This window comes from Scyliorhinus torazame, chromosome 4 (assembly GCF_047496885.1).
Source record: "Scyliorhinus torazame isolate Kashiwa2021f chromosome 4, sScyTor2.1, whole genome shotgun sequence".
NCBI lineage: Eukaryota > Metazoa > Chordata > Chondrichthyes > Carcharhiniformes > Scyliorhinidae > Scyliorhinus > Scyliorhinus torazame.
This window is the reverse complement of record NC_092710.1, coordinates 269,681,706-269,700,999: the sequence shown is the minus strand read 5'-3', so window position 1 is coordinate 269,700,999 and position 19,294 is coordinate 269,681,706. Positions and strand designations below refer to the sequence as shown.

The following is a 19,294-nucleotide window of genomic DNA, read 5'->3' as shown; positions in this document are numbered from 1 at the left end:
TTTGAAGGCAAGGGGGGGGTTTGAAGGCAAGGGGGGGGTTTGAAGGCAAGGGGGGGGTTTGAAGGCAAGGGGGGGGTTTGAAGGCAAGGGGGGGGTTTGAAGGCAAGGGGGGGGTTTGAAGGCAAGGGGGGGGTTTGAAGGCAAGGGGGGGGTTTGAAGGCAAGGGGGGGGTTTGAAGGCAAGGGGGGGGTTTGAAGGCAAGGGGGGGGTTTGAAGGCAAGGGGGGGGTTTGAAGGCAAGGGGGGGGTTTGAAGGCAAGGGGGGGGTTTGAAGGCAAGGGGGGGGTTTGAAGGCAAGGGGGGGGTTTGAAGGCAAGGGGGGGGTTTGAAGGCAAGGGGGGGGTTTGAAGGCAAGGGGGGGGTTTGAAGGCAAGGGGGGGGTTTGAAGGCAAGGGGGGGGTTTGAAGGCAAGGGGGGGGTTTGAAGGCAAGGGGGGGGTTTGAAGGCAAGGGGGGGGTTTGAAGGCAAGGGGGGGGTTTGAAGGCAAGGGGGGGGTTTGAAGGCAAGGGGGGGGTTTGAAGGCAAGGGGGGGGTTTGAAGGCAAGGGGGGGGTTTGAAGGCAAGGGGGGGGTTTGAAGGCAAGGGGGGGGTTTGAAGGCAAGGGGGGGGTTTGAAGGCAAGGGGGGGGTTTGAAGGCAAGGGGGGGGTTTGAAGGCAAGGGGGGGGTTTGAAGGCAAGGGGGGGGTTTGAAGGCAAGGGGGGGGTTTGAAGGCAAGGGGGGGGTTTGAAGGCAAGGGGGGGGTTTGAAGGCAAGGGGGGGGTTTGAAGGCAAGGGGGGGGTTGAAGGCAAGGGGGGGGTTGAAGGCAAGGGGGGGGTTGAAGGCAAGGGGGGGGTTGAAGGCAAGGGGGGGGTTGAAGGCAAGGGGGGGGTTGAAGGCAAGGGGGGGGTTGAAGGCAAGGGGGGGGTTGAAGGCAAGGGGGGGGTTGAAGGCAAGGGGGGGGTTGAAGGCAAGGGGGGGGTTGAAGGCAAGGGGGGGGTTGAAGGCAAGGGGGGGGTTGAAGGCAAGGGGGGGGTTGAAGGCAAGGGGGGGGTTGAAGGCAAGGGGGGGGTTGAAGGCAAGGGGGGGGTTGAAGGCAAGGGGGGGGTTGAAGGCAAGGGGGGGGTTTGAAGGCAAGGGGGGGGTTTGAAGGCAAGGGGGGGTTTTGAAGGCAAGGGGGGGTTTTGAAGGCAAGGGGGGGGTTTTGAAGGCAAGGGGGGGGTTTGAAGGCAAGGGGGGGGTTTGAAGGCAAGGGGGGGGTTTGAAGGCAAGGGGGGGGTTGAAGGCAAGGGGGGGTTGAAGGCAAGGGGGGGTTGAAGGCAAGGGGGGGTTGAAGGCAAGGGGGGGGGGTTGAAGGCAAGGGGGGGGGGTTGAAGGCAAGGGGGGGGGGTTGAAGGCAAGGGGGGGGGGTTGAAGGCAAGGGGGGGGGGGTTGAAGGCAAGGGGGGGGGGTTGAAGGCAAGGGGGGGGGGGTTGAAGGCAAGGGGGGGGTTGAAGGCAAGGGGGGGGTTGAAGGCAAGGGGGGGGTTGAAGGCAAGGGGGGGGTTGAAGGCAAGGGGGGGGTTGAAGGCAAGGGGGGGGTTGAAGGCAAGGGGGGGGGTTGAAGGCAAAGGGGGGGGGTTGAAGGCAAAGGGGGGGGGTTGAAGGCAAAGGGGGGGGGTTGAAGGCAAAGGGGGGGGTTGAAGGCAAAGGGGGGGGTTGAAGGCAAAGGGGGGGGTTGAAGGCAAAGGGGGGGTTGAAGGCAAAGGGGGGGGTTGAAGGCAAAGGGGGGGTTGAAGGCAAAGGGGGGGTTGAAGGCAAAGGGGGGGTTGAAGGCAAAGGGGGGGTTGAAGGCAAAGGGGGGGTTGAAGGCAAAGGGGGGGTTGAAGGCAAAGGGGGGGTTGAAGGCAAAGGGGGGGTTGAAGGCAAAGGGGGGGGTTGAAGGCAAGGGGGGGGTTGAAGGCAAGGGGGGGGGTTGAAGGCAAAGGGGGGGGTTGAAGGCAGGGGGGGGGTTGAAGGCAAAGGGGGGGGTTGAAGGCAAAGGGGGGGGTTGAAGGCAAGGGGGGGGGGTTGAAGGCAAGGGGGGGGGGTTGAAGGCAAGGGGGGGGGGGTTGAAGGCAAAGGGGGGGGGGGGTTGAAGGCAAAGGGGGGGGGGGGGGTTGAAGGCAAAGGGGGGGGGGGGGTTGAAGGCAAAGGGGGGGGGGGGGTTGAAGGCAAAGGGGGGGGGTTGAAGGCAAAGGGGGGGGGGGTTGAAGGCAAAGGGGGGGGGGTTGAAGGCAAAGGGCGGGGGGTGTCTTAATACTGCAAACCCCCCACCGGTGGAAGTATGTCTGTAAATTCGAGCCGAGTCGTGAGACGCCCAGTCTTATCCCGGGACCTGGGCGAGCTCCAGGCTCCGCCCTGTCAGTCGAGCCGCCGGCCTGTCTCACCTCCCCCCTCCCCACCCAGCCCGGGCAGACTGACCTGTGGTGAGGCGGGGGGTGACCTCCCGGAAGGGAGACGGCTCCATTTTCAGGTATTTCTGTGGGGAAGTGGCCGAGCTGAGCGGGGTGCAGCGCCTCCTCTTCGGGGACTGGGACGAGGGGCCGAGCAGGGGATCGAAATCGATAGTCCTTTTGAGAGTGGCTCCGCAGGCCATGGTGTTCTGGTGTGGGCCGAGGGCAAAAGTAATGAAGGAGCGGCTGCAGAGACCCCGCGGCTTCTTCTCTTCAGGGCGACCGACCCTCGGGCTGGCGGCTCCTCCGTCGCTACAAGAAAAGCCGGCTTTATTTTAACCCTCGACCGGAATGTGCTGGCCCCCTCGCTCCAATATCCACCTAGGCTGATAGTGCCGCTCGCCGCGGTGATCGTGCGCCACTAACAGAATCTCTGTCAGCCAGCAGCGGACCGGATGGCGATGGATTGTCTCTCCCCCGCTGGCCTCAGTCTCCCTGTCTCCGGCCTCGCACCGTGATGGCGGCCACAATAAACAACGCCAGCCTCACTCTGGCCCCCGACGCCGCCGTATTACGCAGGTGCGGCCCCGCCCACTTGTGCCGCACTGGCCGTCGGGGGTCGTAGTGTCTTTAGCGGCCGCGACGCCGCCTGAAGATCGGGAGGCGACTACAGCACCCGGCGTGCACAGCGGCGAGAGGGCCTCCCAGCTGTTCCATTTAAATCCCTCATTGGTAAATTCAAGCAGTAACAAGCTCTGTCCAGTGATCAATGAGAGCTGCTCGCAACAGCAATTGGTGTAGCCCACCAGGAAATCCCACAAGTGTCCTTAAAAGAATAAGGAAGTGGTCTCGAATATTTCTGTTCTTCATGATGTGCTTCTCTTCATGTTAAGAAATTGTGTTTCCTTCCCCTCTCGTGATTCTAATAAATTACAATTTTTTTTTCTTACCAACTCCTATGTAAGGGAAATTAAGTCATAGAGTCATACAATGCAGAAGAGGCCCTTTGGCCCATCAAGTCTGCACCGATAAAAACTACACTAAATCTACACTAATCCCACTTTTAAAAAAAGAATCTTTATTGTCACAAGTAGGCTTACATTAACACAGCAATGAAGTTACTGTGAAAACCCCCTAGTTGCCATGCCTAGTTGCCATGTCTAACAGCATGTCTTTCGGGACTCGTGGGAGGAAACCAAAGCATTAAAAAAAAGGGGCTGTTTAGCACAGGGCTAAATCGCTGGCTTTGAAAGCAGACGAAGGCAGGCCAGCAGCACGGTTCGATTCCCGTAACAGCCTCCCCGAACAGGCGCCGGAATGTGGCGACTAGGGGCTTTTCACAGTAACTTCATTTGAAGCCTACTTGTGACAATAAGCGATTTTCATTTCATTTCATCCGGAGGAAACCCACGCAGACACGGGGAGAACATGCAAACTCCGCAGAGACAATGACCCAAGCCAGGAATCAAACCTGGGACCTTGGCGCTGTGAAGCAACAGTGCTGACTACCGTGCTGCACTTCCCAGTACTTGTCCCATAGTCTTGAATGTTATGACATTTCAAGTGCTTATCCACTTACGTTTTAAATGTTGTGAGGTTTTCACCATTACTACCCTCCCAGGCAATGCATTCCAGACTCCCACCATCTCAAAGTGATAACTACGGGGGTTTCAAGTTCAATACATACTTATAGCATCATAGAATCCTACAGTGCAGAGGAAGCCATTCGACCCATCTAGTCGACACCGATCCTCCGAAAGAGCATCCCACCTAGATCCATGTCCCCACCCTATCCCTAGAACCCAGTAACCCTATGTAACCTTTTGGATAGTAAGGGGCAATTTTAGCATAGCCAGTCCACCTAACATGTACATCTATCGACTGTGAGGAAACTGGAACATCTGGAGGAAACCCACGTAGACACTGGGAGAATGTGCAAATTCCAGACAGACAGTAACCCAAATTTAGAATAGGTCCCTGGCACTGTGAGGCAGCAGTTCTAACCACTGTGCCACCGAGCCACCATGGAAATGTGTTTATTTTTATGGGATATACACAATTTTGACCTATAAATAGCCTACATGAGAGTCAAGTGGGAGTTTATAAGTTTCTGGTATTTTGCTAAATATCAAAGAATTTAAGACCGTTTTTCAGCGAAGGTGGGTTGGTCAATTTCTAACCCACGATACTAAATTTTCAATGTTAATCAACAGTGAATTTTTGAATCAACTAGACTATATATAGCAACTTTAACATAGACTCAAGTACTTAAAGGTGTAAGGGAAATTAATAGGTTTAGTAAAAAGAGGAATATATCTAACACCCCTGCATTGGAGTAAAATCACATGCTAGTCAAATGCTATAGCTCAAGGACATCCCACCCTGTACCAAACCCCAACACCTATATTGTCACTTTGGCCAGGTGCCTTGCACATACATGCAACATCCCTGTCAGCATCAACGGGGCCAAAGTTGAGATGGTTAGCAGTTTTAAATTCTTAGGGGAAGACATCTCCAAAAATCTGTCCTGGTCCACCCACATCGATGCTACCACCAAGAAAGCACAACAGCGCAATGGTTAGTACTGTTGCTTCACAACACCAGGGTCCCAGGTTCGATTCCTGGCTTGGGTCACTGTCTGTGCGGAGTCTGCAAGTTCTCCCTCTGTTTGCATGGGTTTCCTCCGGGTGCTCCGGTTTCCTCCCACAAGTCCCAAAAGACATACTGGTAGCTGAATTGGACATTCTGAATTCTCCCTCTGTGTACCTGAACAGGCGCAGTAATGTGGCGACCAGGGGCTTTTTACAGTAACTACATTGCAGTGTTAATGTAAGCTTACCTGTGACAATAAAAATTATTTTTAAAAATAAAAAAGTCTTTGGTGGCACAGGGAGTCTGGAATTTCCTCGAAGGATAGGCGCTGATGGTGCATATGTAACCTGATGCAGCGCCTCCTTCACACTTCCTCCTCAGGACGGCCAGCACTCGAGCCTCAACGTAGGCTGTACTCTGAAATTCATTCTCTGCAGGGAGTGAAAAAAGAAGACATATTAGCAAGATGCGTATATCCTTGCCCATCCAGATCCAACAGGCTACATGGTAACCCTGAGTGTACTTCAGCTCCCTCTCCAAACCCTCCCCCATCCCTCAGCTGTTCCCCCCTGATACATTGCCTTCCACACTGCATCCTTGTCTCCATCAGTGAGTGGCATGGGGGAGCCTTTATCCTCACCACTCGTCCCTGTGAACAGGCTTTGAGTAGGGTGCTCTTTCCAAGAGCTGGGGCAGACTCGATGGGCCGAATGGCCTCCTTCTGCACTGTAAATTCTATGATAATCTATGATAATCAATGGCTTCCGCAACCCTTGTCAGGTGTCGGCTCTGCAGTCCACCCTATCTCCCCAGTGTGTCCTCATCGTTGGGCTGTGTGTTATCCCGCCAGAATGGTGGCACCTGGTTGTGCGGTGGGGAGGGTCACGGTGGGCCACCAATCAATCACAACAAAGAACAAAGAAATGTAAGGCACAGGAACAGGCCCTTCGGCCCTCCAAGCCCGTGCCGACCATGCTGCCCGACTAAACTACAACCTTCTACACTTCCTGGGTCCGAATCCCTCTATTCCCATCCTCTTCATGTATTTGTCAAGATGCCCCTTAAATGTCACTATCGTCCCTGCTTCCACCACCTCCTCCGGTAGCGAGTTCCAGGCACCTACTACCCTCTATGTTTAGAGGCTTGTGTGTGGGCAGGTCCTACAGATGGGGGTGAGGTAGGGAAGTGTGCACCTGCTGGGTGTGGCACACAGGTTGAGACAGCCTGTCCGGGGGCAGGATGGATGGGAGCAGCAGGGGAGTGGTGGGCAGGCAAGACTTGGAGACAGCTGATGGTCCTGCGGAGCGGGCTAGCTGATAATGTCACTGGTGAGGCCTGTGCCCTGAGAGGCAGTGTGCCAGGGAGGGTGCCAAAGACCACGGTGCATTTCCTTTGGGGTGAGCTCTGCTATTCCCCATGGGGGCCGGTTTAGCTCACTGGTTAGACAGCTGGTTTGTGATGCAGAGCAAGGCCAGCAGCGCGGGTTAAATTCCCGTATTGGCTGAGGTTATTGATGAAGGCCACGCCTTCTCAAGCTTGTCCCTCGCCTGAGGTGTGGTGATCAACCTCAATAATAATAATCTTTTATTGTCACAAGTATGAAGTTACTGTGAAAAGTCCCTAGTCACCACATTCCGACACCTGTTCGGGTAAGCTGGTAAGGGAACTGAACCCACGCTGCTGGCCTTGTTCTGTATCACAACCCAGCTGTCTAGCCCACTGAGCTAAACCAAGTTAAACTACCATCTGTCAGCTCTCTTCTGCAAAGGGGAGAGCAGCCTATGGTCATCTGGGACAAAGGCTATTCCCCTGCTTCTCCTGCAGTGGGGCAGCGCTTCTGATGAGTCACTCCCCGCTACACTCCAACACACACCACTCCCCTCCCCCGACCCTGGCAGCCAGTTGCCAGTAAGCAGTACAATTTTTAACAGTTTTGAAAACTGCTTACCCTCTATTTCCCCCTCAGCAGCCATGGCGCCTAGTCACCATTAGTAAATACCTGTACTAAATCGCGCGCTTCTGCCTGAGAAAGGAGGCCCGGAGCATAGTGGGCCAAACGTGCTAAATAAATTTAAATTAATGCAATTGCCAATTTTGCATGCTGCCGCTGGCGCAGGGCGCAAATCTCGTTATCGTCACTAGCGAGGGACAGGAACATGGTGCCCGAATTGGCGCTAGGCGTGGACCTCGATTTTGGCCTGTCACCCGATTGTCCACCTGATCGGGGTACACGTTTCCGCCGTCATGAGGTGGAGAATTTAGCCCAAGGTTTCGCTCATTTGAGACAGAAGATATTAAGTCTTTGAAACCCTCTTCCTCAGAAGGCAGTGGAAATAGAGTCTGAAGATTTTTAAGGTAGAGCTGGACAAAGGGCGCGATTCTCTGGCCTCGTTACACTCTAGCTCAAGCGTAACGAGGCTTGTGAATAACGGGAGAGGCCAAAAACAAGACCTGGTCCAGTCGCCAAACAGTTTGCGAGGTAACCATCTCGCTCCCGTAGGCAAAATCAGGATCTCGATGTAGCGAGGCGAGAAATCAATTATCACCACTTTCGCCCTATTTCCATACTAATAACAAGAGCCACTCCATAACCAACAGCCTCCTGTCATTCAGCGGCCAGCCCAGCAAGTGCTCACCCTGGAGCCGATCAGTACTCCTTTTGAAAAAAGTGAACCTGGCGGAAGGGCTTCTGTGGGGAGCCAAGGAGGTGAGTAGCCATCTTTGCTCACAGGCAACGAGCCAGGGGCCATGGGGAGTGGTGGTGGGGGGGGGGGGGGGGGGGGTGCCTGGAGATATGGGTAAGGGATCCGGGGGTCAGCCCACATTGTAGAAGGAAGTGACAGAGGCTTGACACCCCAGTGCTCAGTGGGGGACACTCGGCTGGGGGTGGGGGACCTTCCGCAGGGGTGGACTGCCAAGCGAGGATGGGGGGATGTGCTGGGGGATTTCCGGGGGCAAGCGTTCACTGCACCAGCATGCTAACCCCTGGATTGGGTGTACGCGTTCCGGGGGTAACCCCTGTCCCTGCCCGTCTGCCCCAACGACCACCCGTAACCCCCACCGACTGCTGAGACCTCTGGCTGCACGGCTGAAGGCTATCACTAATAGGGCACAGCCATGCCGCCCTGTCCTGCGTGCTGACTTCAAAACTCATCAGAGGGGTGGAACTCGGGGGAAGTTGGTGGCCACCATCGCCACTCCATGGGACGGGTCCTGGTTGCCCCTGCATCATCTGGCTCTGCCAGCCCTGGAGGTTCCCCATGGTCCGCACCATCGTGCCAACGCCCTCGGCGATGCTCCTCAGTAACCAGGACATGCTCTGCAGTGCCTCAGCAATGCCCGTCTGCAACTGGGGCAAGATCGGCAGTGTTTCGGCCTTGCCCATCTGAGAGCGGAGAATCTCATCAAGATCGGCCTGGTACATTCAGCAGAGACCCTCAGCAATGACCGTCACCGACTGCGCGACGCCTTGGACACCTTCACTAATGGTGCTGACATTGTGCACCAGGCAATCCACTGCCGTCGCCATCCTAGCAGTGTTGGCCTCGGTGCCACTCATTGCCGGCGACATCTAGTGCACCTGTAGCGTCTGGGACTCCTCCAAGCAGCTATGGATCTGCTGGAGTGACGCTGACATCTCCCTCTAAATGTTGCAGCTGCTCCCTAAAATCTCCATCAGCTCGGGGTAGCCCTGTTCCAGAAGATCAGCATCAGGTTTGAACCCAGCTGGGTCCTGGGATCCAGCAGACCTCCGACTGCTGTCTCACCTGGGGGTTCCTGCCTCCACCTGATGTGCATCGTCAGCAGTGTGTTGCTCACCAGATTGTGCCCGCGAAGCCTGTTCACTAACATGCCCCACCGAGGTGTGTGTATCTGCGCTGGTGGAGGGTGGGGATGACAGCTGTGCCGCGACTACAACAGTTGCATCCTCAGAGCTCCCCTCCGAGGTGTTCTCCTCGGAGTCAGGAGAGGGGGCCACCTGGGATGTGCCAGCGCCAAAGGCTGGAGGACCTGTGGGAGAATGAACATGTGGTCAGTGGGAGGGATGGGTTAGTCAGTAAGGCAATCACAACTCACGTTTGACAGGTCCTCCGGGTGGAGCCTGCTGGTTCCTCACCTCTGCGGCGTCCGTCAGCCTCCGCGTCAGTGACCGCTCTGTCCTCGGCCACCCCAGTCACCTTGGGGCACGCTCCTCAAAGGAGGTGAGGATTCTTAAGTCGGGCACCCCTCTGCCGGTCTGGGCCCTCTCTTGACAGTTATGAGAGAGCTTTTCCTGAGGAGACACAGGGAGGGCATCGTTAGCCACATGCATGATTCACAGCGGTGGGAGAGGGGGGGTGTAGGAGTGGTTGGGGGAGGGGGTAGAGGAAGGGCTGGGGGTCGAATGGGAAGTGGGGGTTGGATGCTCCCTTTGGTGGTGGGTGGGTGGGGGGGTGGGGGGGGGGGGGCGTTGATGTCTACTCACATGCTACCCGGTGTAAGTCGTTGACCTTCTTGCGGCATGAAGGACAGTCCTCCTGGTCACACTGCCCGAGCTGACAGCTGCCACCACCTCATCCCGGGCAGCACTGACTGCCTCGTGGCTCACCCTCTGGGACCCCTGGAAACAGGATATCCCTCCTGGCCTCCACTGCATCTAGGAGCCTCTCCAGTTCAGCATCCCGAATCTTGGGGCCAGTCTCCTCGGTGCCATTGTTGCGAGTTGGCTGAGCAAGTGCAGCTTAAGTGCTGCTTGACCTTGATAGCAAGGGAGGGGGGAAGCGCAGTGGCAGTGAATCAGCTGGCGAGCCTGCGTTTGCGACGAGAAGCCTATGAGGCCTCGTTAAGTGGACCAATTAACGTTGAATTCCATTGCCGGCCTCGCTGGGCCGAGCGGCGGGAAGCTCGCAGCAATTCCCGCTCGCTTCAACACTTGGAAAATTTTCCGGATAATTGCGCCCATAGTCTTAATTAACAAGAGGGTGAAAGGTTATTGGGGGTAGACAGGAATGTGGAGTTGAAGTGACAATCAGATCAGCCGTGACCTTATTGAATGGCAGAGCAGGCTCGAGGGGCCGAGTGGCCTACTCCTGCTCCTAATTCATATGTTTGTACCTATGTTTGTATTATTATGACATGAGTAAGAGATGGGCTGAGTTAGGGTGAAAATGGGAAACATTACAGAGAGCGCATTTGCAGCCTTTGTGCTGAATCAATAGCTGGAAAATAAGCAGTCCAGATTAGCCTGAGACAGCCTGGCTGGGAAGGAGATGGATTCAGCAACATCCATGTGGAGTTTGTGGTTGGGCTGCAGATGATGGCTTTGGTTTTCTCAAATGTTTAGCTGGAGGAAATAGTGGATAATCCAAGATTGGCTGCCAGATAAGGAGTCTGAAAACACAGCAGTCATGGAAACATTGCAGAAGACGGCTTCCCTTCCTTCCTCTACTCTGAGGCTGCTCCTGCCCTAGCAATGTTCTCTAGTTTCCCTCCTGTCTCCCCTCATGCCCTCTATGAGCTCACCATGTCTATGATTTTTCTATTTATGAAGCCCAAGATCCCATTTGCGTGAACATAGAGGGCTTTCTGTCTCAGCACACCGTCTGGAACTGGGCCATTTAGTCTAAATTGCCTCTCCCTATTCAATCTGCCAAAGTGTATCACCTCACACTTCTCTGAGTTACATTCAATTTGCCACTTATCTGCCCATTCTGCCAGCCTATCTAGTTCCCATTGCAGCTGATCAAGAACACCCTCACTGCCAGCTGTACCTCAAAGTTTGGTATCAAGCCAATTTTGTAATTTTATTTTGAATTTTGCCATTCAGGCATCCATCCTTTCCACCATATTGAAACCTGGATCTACCAAAGTCACAAATGACATCCTTGGCGAGTGTGACTGTGGTAGTACCAGGTATTGCGGTACCTGAGAGGCTGATGACCATTGGTTAGACCCAGAAGTCTACCATTGGCTGTATTACGTAGCTCCGCCCTGAAGGCGGGGTATAAGAGATGGTGCCGTCCCAGCAGCCTTCACTTTCTGTATCGAAGTTGCTGGGGAAAAGGTTCTAGTAGATCAGTTATGAAATCACTTCGTCTGGAGTGTAATTGATTGCGCATCAGTGACAAAGGTAAATTATTCCTCCTCGCCCTTTTTCTCGACCTGACTTTGGCACAGCTAACCACTTCATCCTCTTCCAATGCCTTTTCACTGTTGTCCAGCTGGCTGGGACTGCTCTCATCTGGTTTCATTTTTATCTGTGCAATCATAGTCAGAGACTCGCTTGCAACATCTTCTCTTCACTCTCCTGCACAGTTACTCCGGTGTTCCCCCAAGGATCCATCTATTTCTCATCTACATACTTCCCCTTGGCAACATCATCCACAAACACGGTGTCATTTTCCACATGCACCAAATGACACCCATCTCTACCTCATCAGCATCTCTCGTGACCCTCCACAGTCTCTAGATTGCGATGCTGCTTGTCTGACATCCAGTGTTGGATGCACAAAAGGCTCCTACAATTAAATATTGGGAATATCCAAACCATTATTTTTGCTCCTCACCATAAACCTCATTCCTAGTCAACAATTCCATCGCTCTCCCTTGCAATTGTCCGAGACTAATCCAAACTGTTTGCAACCTTAGTGTCATATTTGACCCTGAGAATAACTTCTGACCACATATCCGTGCAATCATTAAGCCTATCTGTTTCCCGATGTAACAGTGCCCAACTGTTCCTCTGCTTCAGCTCATTTGCATCTGAAACTCTCATCCATGCTTTCAATACTGCTGGACCTCACAATTCGAAAGCACTCCTGGCCAACCGTCCGCATTTTACCCTGCAGAGATTCTGAGATCATCAAAACTCTGCTGCCCCTATCCTAATTGCACCAAGTCTTTTTCCCCTATCGTCCCTGTGCTCGCTGACCGCTGGCTCCTGGTTGTGCAATGCCTTGATTTAAAAATTCAAATCTTTATTTTCATGTCCCTCCACGAACTCTCCCATCCATTTCCGAATAATCTCTTCCATATCTGCAACCTGATAGATATCTGCATTCCTCCAATTCTGACCTTTTGAGCATCTCCTCCAATCCTACAACCATTCAAGAGATCTGTGCCTTCCAATTAGGCCATCTTGCACATGCTCAATATCAATCGCTCCAGTATTGACAGGCATGCCTTCAACTGTCAAACCATAAGCTCTGGACATCTATCCCTAAATCTCTCTGCTTCTCTACTTTGCTTACCTCTTTTAAGACACTCCTTAAACTGCCCTAATATCTCCTTATGTGGCTCAGTGTCAACAAGGTGCTGTGAAGTGCCTTTGGATGTTTCACGGCATTAAAGGTGCTTTATAAATATGCGTTGTTGCTAGGGAGATAGATCTGCATGTTTTTAGTGCGAAAGCTAAATTAATTGGGTAGAAATGTGGCATAAAACAGATGTATTGAGGCCCAATGCCAGCAGAAATAGACATATGTAAAGGTGGGTGCTGCAGTCCCTCATTAAAATTAGTCTGCCATGAGCAGGGCAGGAGTTGGGCCTGACCCCTCAAGATTCTTCAGTGGCTGTTGCTGCTGCTGCTGAATGGTAAGTGAATTTTTCAAATAAATAATTTGAAGCAACATTGTTATGGAGCCAGCTATTTTCCTGAGCACGATTGGCATTCGCCTTCCCCCACTTGTGGCTAGGTGGGGTGCTGTTTCGGAGGGTTGGTGCAGACCCGATGGGCCGAATGGCCTCTTCCTGCATTGTAGAGATTCTGTGGATTTGATGTTGGTGCTCCCACAGCAGTGTTAGGTAAGGGATTTGAAGATTCTGAAACAAATGTTTCAGCCTTCTTTGTTACACACACGTGTTGAGCCCTTCCTTCATGAAGGATAGGGTTGCTTACGGAGCCTCCTCCTTCTGTTCATTGTTTAACTGTCCACCATCATTCATAACTGGATATGACAGGACTACAGAAATTTGATCTGATCTATTGGTTGTAGGATTGCTTAGCTGTTGCTGCTCTGTTGTTCAGCAGGCATGTAGTCCTCTGTTCTAACTTCACCAGGTTGGCATTTCCTGATCAGGTACACAGAATGCTAAGTCTGCCATGCTCCCCTGCACTGCTTATAAAGCCAGGGATGATGGCTTGGTGGTAATGTAGTGAGGGATATGTGGGACTTGACATTATGGATTGTGGTGGAATACAATTTTGCTACTGCTGGTGGCTGACTGCACCTCATGGATGCCCAGTCTTGAGCTACTGGAGATGTTTAAGGAGCACACCCCCTATCAGCCCATTCTGAATACTAATACCTGAGGTAGGTTGCATTAAAAGCCTTTTTGCGGGTGAAATCATTTTAGAACAACAGTTTCATATTTAACTTGCAGCTTGCTTTTGGTGTCCTGATCAGACACATGGTAAATGTTGAATTGCAAGCGATCGACGAGGCAGTGTAGAAACACAAAATACGTTTATTGAACTAAGGTGAACTATATGCACTGGGCAGCACAACCAATACAAGGTCTTGTACCCAAGCCCCAAAGGCCAGAGCCACGTTTAAACTCCTGATAGGCTTGCATTTGCACGGTAATATTGCACAACTACATGACGGATGTGCTCTCCAAAATGGGGTTTGGGGAGGGAATTCGCAATTGGATCAAACTGCCTCTACACAAACATCTATAGCGCCGTCTCAATCAATGGGTGGGAATCAGAAAAGTTCCAGATCAAATCCGGAGTCAGGCAGGGCTGCCCTCTCTCTTCTGCCCGATTTGTGTGCTGCATAGAACCTTTTGCCGAGTCCATCAGGAAGAATCCGAGTATAAGAGGAGTGACGATCCCAGGCAGTGGAGGCGTGCAAGTCAAGGCCTCCCTGTACATGGACGACATCGCTGTCTTCTGCTCGGATCCTGCGTCTGTACGCAGGCTCTTGACCACCTGCGACCAGTTTGAACTGGCCTTGGGAGCCAAGGTAAACCGCGGCAAGAGCGAGGCCATGTTCTTTGGTAACTGGGCCGACCGGTCCTTTGTCCCCTTCACTGTCAGGTCAGATTACCTGAAGGTGCTGGGGATATGGTTCGGAGCGGCTGGGGCGTGCACCAAAAACTGGGAGGAGTGCATCGCCAAGGTAAGACAGAAACTGGGCTGGTGGGAGTAACGTTCCCTCTCCATTGCGGGCAAAACCCTGGTCATCAGGTGCGAGGTACTCTCGGTGCTACTGAACGTAGCGCAGGTCTGGCCCATTACCCGACCCTACGCCACAGCAGTCACCCGGGCCATCTTCAAATTCATCTGGAGATCCAAGATGGACCGTGTCCGAAGGGACACTATGTACAAACCTCTGGAGAAGGGAGGGAGAGACGTACCCAATGCCTCCCTCATCCTGTTGGCCACCTTTGTATGCAGCTGCATTAAGCTGTGCGTGGACCTCCGGTATGTAAACACCAAGTGTCACTACATACTGAGGTTCTACCTGTCCCCGGTGTTACGAAGGATGGGCCTGGCCTCATTGCTGCGGAACGCTCCAAGTAGTTGGATCGTGCCGTACCACCTGTCCCTTGTGGAAATGTTTTTGAAGAAAAACATCTTTGACCACAAGGCAATGAAGCAGTGGTCAGCACGTAATGTCCTCGAGGCCCTCAGGGAAAAGGAGACTGTGGAGGACGTTGGACGGTTCCCCAAGCAGACTGTCAGAGTCATCTGGCAGAACGCCTCATCACCAGAACTTGCAAACAAGCACCAAGACCTAGCTTGGCTGGTGGTGAGAAGGGCCCTCCCTGTCAAATTCTTCATGTACACCCGAAGGCTCTGCGCCGTTGCACGCTGCCCTCGGAGTGGCTGTGGGGGAAATGAGATGGTCACCCACCTCCTTGTGGAATGTGCCTTTGCAAAGAAGGTCTGGAGAGAGTTGCAGTGGTATTTGTCAAGGTTCATCCCGAGCAGCTCTGTGACACAGGACCCAGTGCCCTACGGACTGTTTCCAGGGACACACACCGAGACAAACATCAATTTATTTATTTTTTAAAAAAAATTTTAAGGGGCAATTTAGTGTGGCCAATCCACCTACCCTGCACATTTTTGGGTTGTGCGGGTGAAACCCACACAGACACGAGGAGAATGCGCAAACTCCACACGGACAGTGACCCAGAGCCGGGATTCGAACACAGGTCCTCAGTGCCATAGGCAGAAGTGCTAACCACTTGGCCACGTGCCGCCCTCCGGTGGTCCACGTTTTAATGTGACCGGATTAAATAGGTAAGGTATCAAAACGTTTACAGCCAGAACGATCTCCTGAAGAGTGGAAGTCTGCTCAGAGCATTTGCATTTGATATCTGGTTTCCCGGTCTATGCTGAAAGGTATAGAATATACCGACAATAGCAGTGCCCACCATTGCACACGGGCTGAAGCTATTGGTGGGATGGGCTTATCATTATGTAAAATACCAAGTAATGGTATTTGGTCTGAGACAAAGTTAAAATGTTGACCGTAAACGTATTGCTGAATTTATTTTATGGCATAAATGACGGCCAGCCTTTCTTTGTCAATCTGGGAATATTTCATTTCAGCATCTGACAGTGTTTAGGATGCGAAAGCAACAGGCCTTTCCACACTGCCAGCCACACACCATTTCCCACACTGTTTTGTGTGAGAATACCGCACCAAAGCCATACGGAGATGGCAAGTAACAAGGATGGATTTACCTGGGTTGAAATCTGTCCAAAAGGTTAGGTGGGGTTACTGGGTTACAGGGATGGGGTGGAGGCGTGGGCTTGAGTGGGTTGGAGCTAATCATCTGAAGGGCCGGTGCGGATTCGACAGGCCGAATGGCTTCCTTCTGCACTGTAAATTCTCTGCAGGACGTGTTTGATCTGATCAAAAGACTTCCTCTGCGCATCCTCCCACTTGCTACTCTAGTGCTTTTTAAAGAGTTGATGCTGGGGTGCCAAAATGGTTGACAGGTTGGGCAAAAAAGCGGCCGTAATAATTGACCATCCCTAGAAAATACTTCAATTCCGATTCATTCTTTGGTTCTGGAACCCTTTTATTGCCTTTACCTTATCTTCAAGTGGGGCTAACCCCTTTGCAACAACTCTTATAGCTAAATATGTGACTTCATCAGCCTGAAATGTGCACTTTTCCTTCTTTAACCAAATACCGGCTTCTTTAAACCATTTAAGGACTTTGCCTTGTGTTCCTCTGGTGATGCCCTTGTCACTAGGACATTGTCCAGATACACAACAACCTTCAGAATTCCCTGCAATCGGCTCCATTGTCCATTGTGTGCTGGAACATCTCACAGGCTGATGAGATACCGAAAGGCAATCTTGTATGGAACAAACCTTTATAGGTATTTATAGTAATGAACTTTCTATGAATTTCTTTCAGCCTGAGTTGCTGGTATGCATGGCTTAAAGTTAACTTGCTGTATTTAAGCCAAGTTAGCATATAAATCTTCTATCCTAGGTATAGGACATTTATCTATTTTAGCCGCCCGGTTCACCGTCATCTTCTAACCACAGATTTGGACTGTGCGGTCCGGCTTAAACACGGCACTGATCTGTGCTGCCCATTCTGAAAGCTGTACTGGAGTAATTAACCCCAGGTCCTCTAGATGTTTCAACTCCACCTCTACTTCCTGGTGTAGAGCATAAGGCACTGGTCTGGAGTAAAACGATTTTGGTGTTGCTTCCAGCTCTCCATAGATATTTGCCTTCTTTGAGGCTTCCTAACTTCCTCTGGAAGACCTTGTGTATTTCCATAGAAACTCCTAGAAAAGCCCGTCGGTGATACTGAATATTTCTAACCATTTGATATTCTTCAGCCAATCAGGCCCCGTGAGGCTTGGCTTCTTACCCTCCACAATGATTAATGGTAACTGGGCTGACTGCTGTTGGTATGATACTGGTATGGATGCCGCCCCCAATATCTTCAGTGCCTCTCCAGAGTAGATGGCTAAGGTGGCTGAAGTACTGCTGAGCTGCACAGGCTGCAGCCTTCCCTGCAGGAGTTAAACGTTCGCTCACCCACTACTGCAGCAGCCGCCCCTGTATCAACCTCCATTTTAAATCGGGGGGGGGGGGTTGACTTAATCTCACTATATTAAGATTGTAAACTTATGATTTTCCTCAGTTTGTTGATCAGAGTCGCGGTGTTTTTTGGGGAACTCGAACTGGACTGTCTGCCTCTGCACCTGGCTTCCAAATGGCCTTTCGTATTATAACTGAACTCTTTGTACCTGCATCTGTCCTTAGAGTGCTCTCCCTCACAGCGGTAACAAATCTCTAAACTTTGTGACGGCCTGTCGTTTTTCTTCTTTTCGGGCTCCCCTGTTCCCTCGCTTCGGCGACCTTTAGCGGTCGCCGCTTCCCATTACTGGTTTAGCTTAGTTTGCATGCTTTGCAATTAGAAAGCGCTTTGCTCAGCGCTTTCAGTTGCTTGAGCCAGTTCAACCGTCTTGTATGAAACAAATTACTGCGGATGCTGGAATCTGAAACCAAAGGGAAAATGCTGGAAAATCTCAACCAGCAGGTCGAGGAGCATCTGTAGGGAGAGAAAAGAGCTAACGTTTTGAGTCCAAATGACCCTTTGTCAAAGCTACAAGACAGAGAAAGTGGGAAATATTTATACTGTGGAGTGAGAGAATGAAAGATGAGTCATAGACACAGAAACCACGGGAACAGGGTGCTAATAGCCAAGGAAACCTAGGGAAAGAGTGCTAAAGGCAGGCCCCAGAGAGAACAAAAGTTGTGAAAGGCCAAACTGCAGAGAAACTAACATCAGAGGGTAAACTGTGACAGATGTAGATGTGGGGGGAGGGGAAGGGGGCAGCAAAGGGGAGAAAAGGTAAGGAAAGGGGGATAAGATAGGGGGGTGTAAATATATATAAACAAAGACAAGAAAGAAAGAAATCGTACAAGACAGTTAAAATGAAATGGGATGAAAACAAAGGGGGTGAGGTGGGGTAGAGCTAATCATCTGAAGTAGTTGAATTCAATGTTGTGACTGGAAGGTTGTAGCGTGCCTAATGTATCTTGGTTTCTGACAGCAACCTTTTCTGAATATTTAAGTTGTTGATCCCACAGACTAACTAGACACGCAGCATGTCGCTGAGAGAACTACCAAATTTACAATGTTCAGACATTTCTCGGAGTCTGGCAGATATCATTTTCCATGGAAATCTGATAGCTGTATGAACCGTGTACCACTGAATAAAGGGTAAAGATCCAGTTGTCGTGGTCCACGTAGGTACCAACGACATAGCTAGAACAAGGACAGAGGCTCTGCTCAAAGAGTATGCTGGGAGCTAAATTAAAAAGCAGAACCAAAAAGGTAATAATCTCTGGATTACTACCTGAGCCACGAGCTAATTGGCACAGGATCAATAAGATTAAGGAGGTAAATATGTGGCTCATAGATTGGTGTGGGAAAAATGGGTTTGAATTCATGGGACATTGGCACCAGTACTGGGGAAGGGGGGACCTGTTCCGATGGGATGTTCTTCATCTGAATCATGTTCGGACCAGAGTCCTGGTGAATCGCTCAACTAGGGCTGTAGATACGGCTTTAAATTAATTAGTTGGGGGGGGAGGAGGGGTTCAGTTGTATGGAGAATTAGAAAATCTAAGTTTTTAAAAAAATAATAATTTATTAAGGTATTTGAAAATTTTTATAACAGTAACATAAACAATGACATCAACATGGTAAAATAAACATTTCCCCCCCCAGCTCAATCTTCACGCACCTCAACCAACAACAATCCGGCTGCCACCCCGCACCCCCCCCCCCCCCCCCACCCCCCACCCTCCCTCCCCCCCATAGAGGCTGTTTAGCACAGGGCTAAATCGCTGGCTTTGAAAGCAGACCAAGGCAGGCCAGCAGCACGGTTCAATTCCCGTAACAGCCTCTCCGAACAGGCGCCGGAATGTGGCGACTAGGGGCTTTTCACAGTAACTTCATTCGAAGCCTACTTGTGACAATAAGCGATTTTCATTTCATTTGGTATACTGCATCTGCTGACATTTTAATTTTCCCCGAGAAAGTCGACGAACGGTTGCCACATCCGGGAGAATCCTAACATTGAACCTCTAAAGGCAAACTTTATTTTCTCGTGGCTGAGAAACCCAGCCTTGTCACTAACCCAGGTCTCTACATTCGGGGGCTTCGAGTCCCTCCACATGAACAAGATCTGTCTCAGGGCTACCAGGGAGGCAAAGGCCAAGACGTCGGCCTCTTTCGCCTCCTGAACTCCTGATCTTCCGACACTCCAAAGATCGCTACCTCTGGACTCAGCACCACCCGTGTTTTTAGCACCGTGGACATTGCCTTAGCAAAATCCTG

At 51.6% G+C, this 19,294-nt stretch overlaps 1 protein-coding gene across 1 annotated transcript in view; it reads right to left on the bottom strand.

Annotated features, from left to right (window-relative positions):
• Positions 1 to 2,947, bottom strand: part of akirin2 (akirin 2) — a 32,477-nt gene extending 29,530 nt beyond the window's left edge. Inside the window, exon 1 of the mRNA XM_072499782.1 lies at positions 2,419 to 2,947. Coding sequence (XP_072355883.1) covers positions 2,419 to 2,593 — 175 coding nt within the window. The 5' untranslated portion in view covers positions 2,594 to 2,947. The remainder of the gene's footprint in view (positions 1 to 2,418) is intronic.
• Positions 2,948 to 19,294: the final 16,347 nt, after the last annotated feature.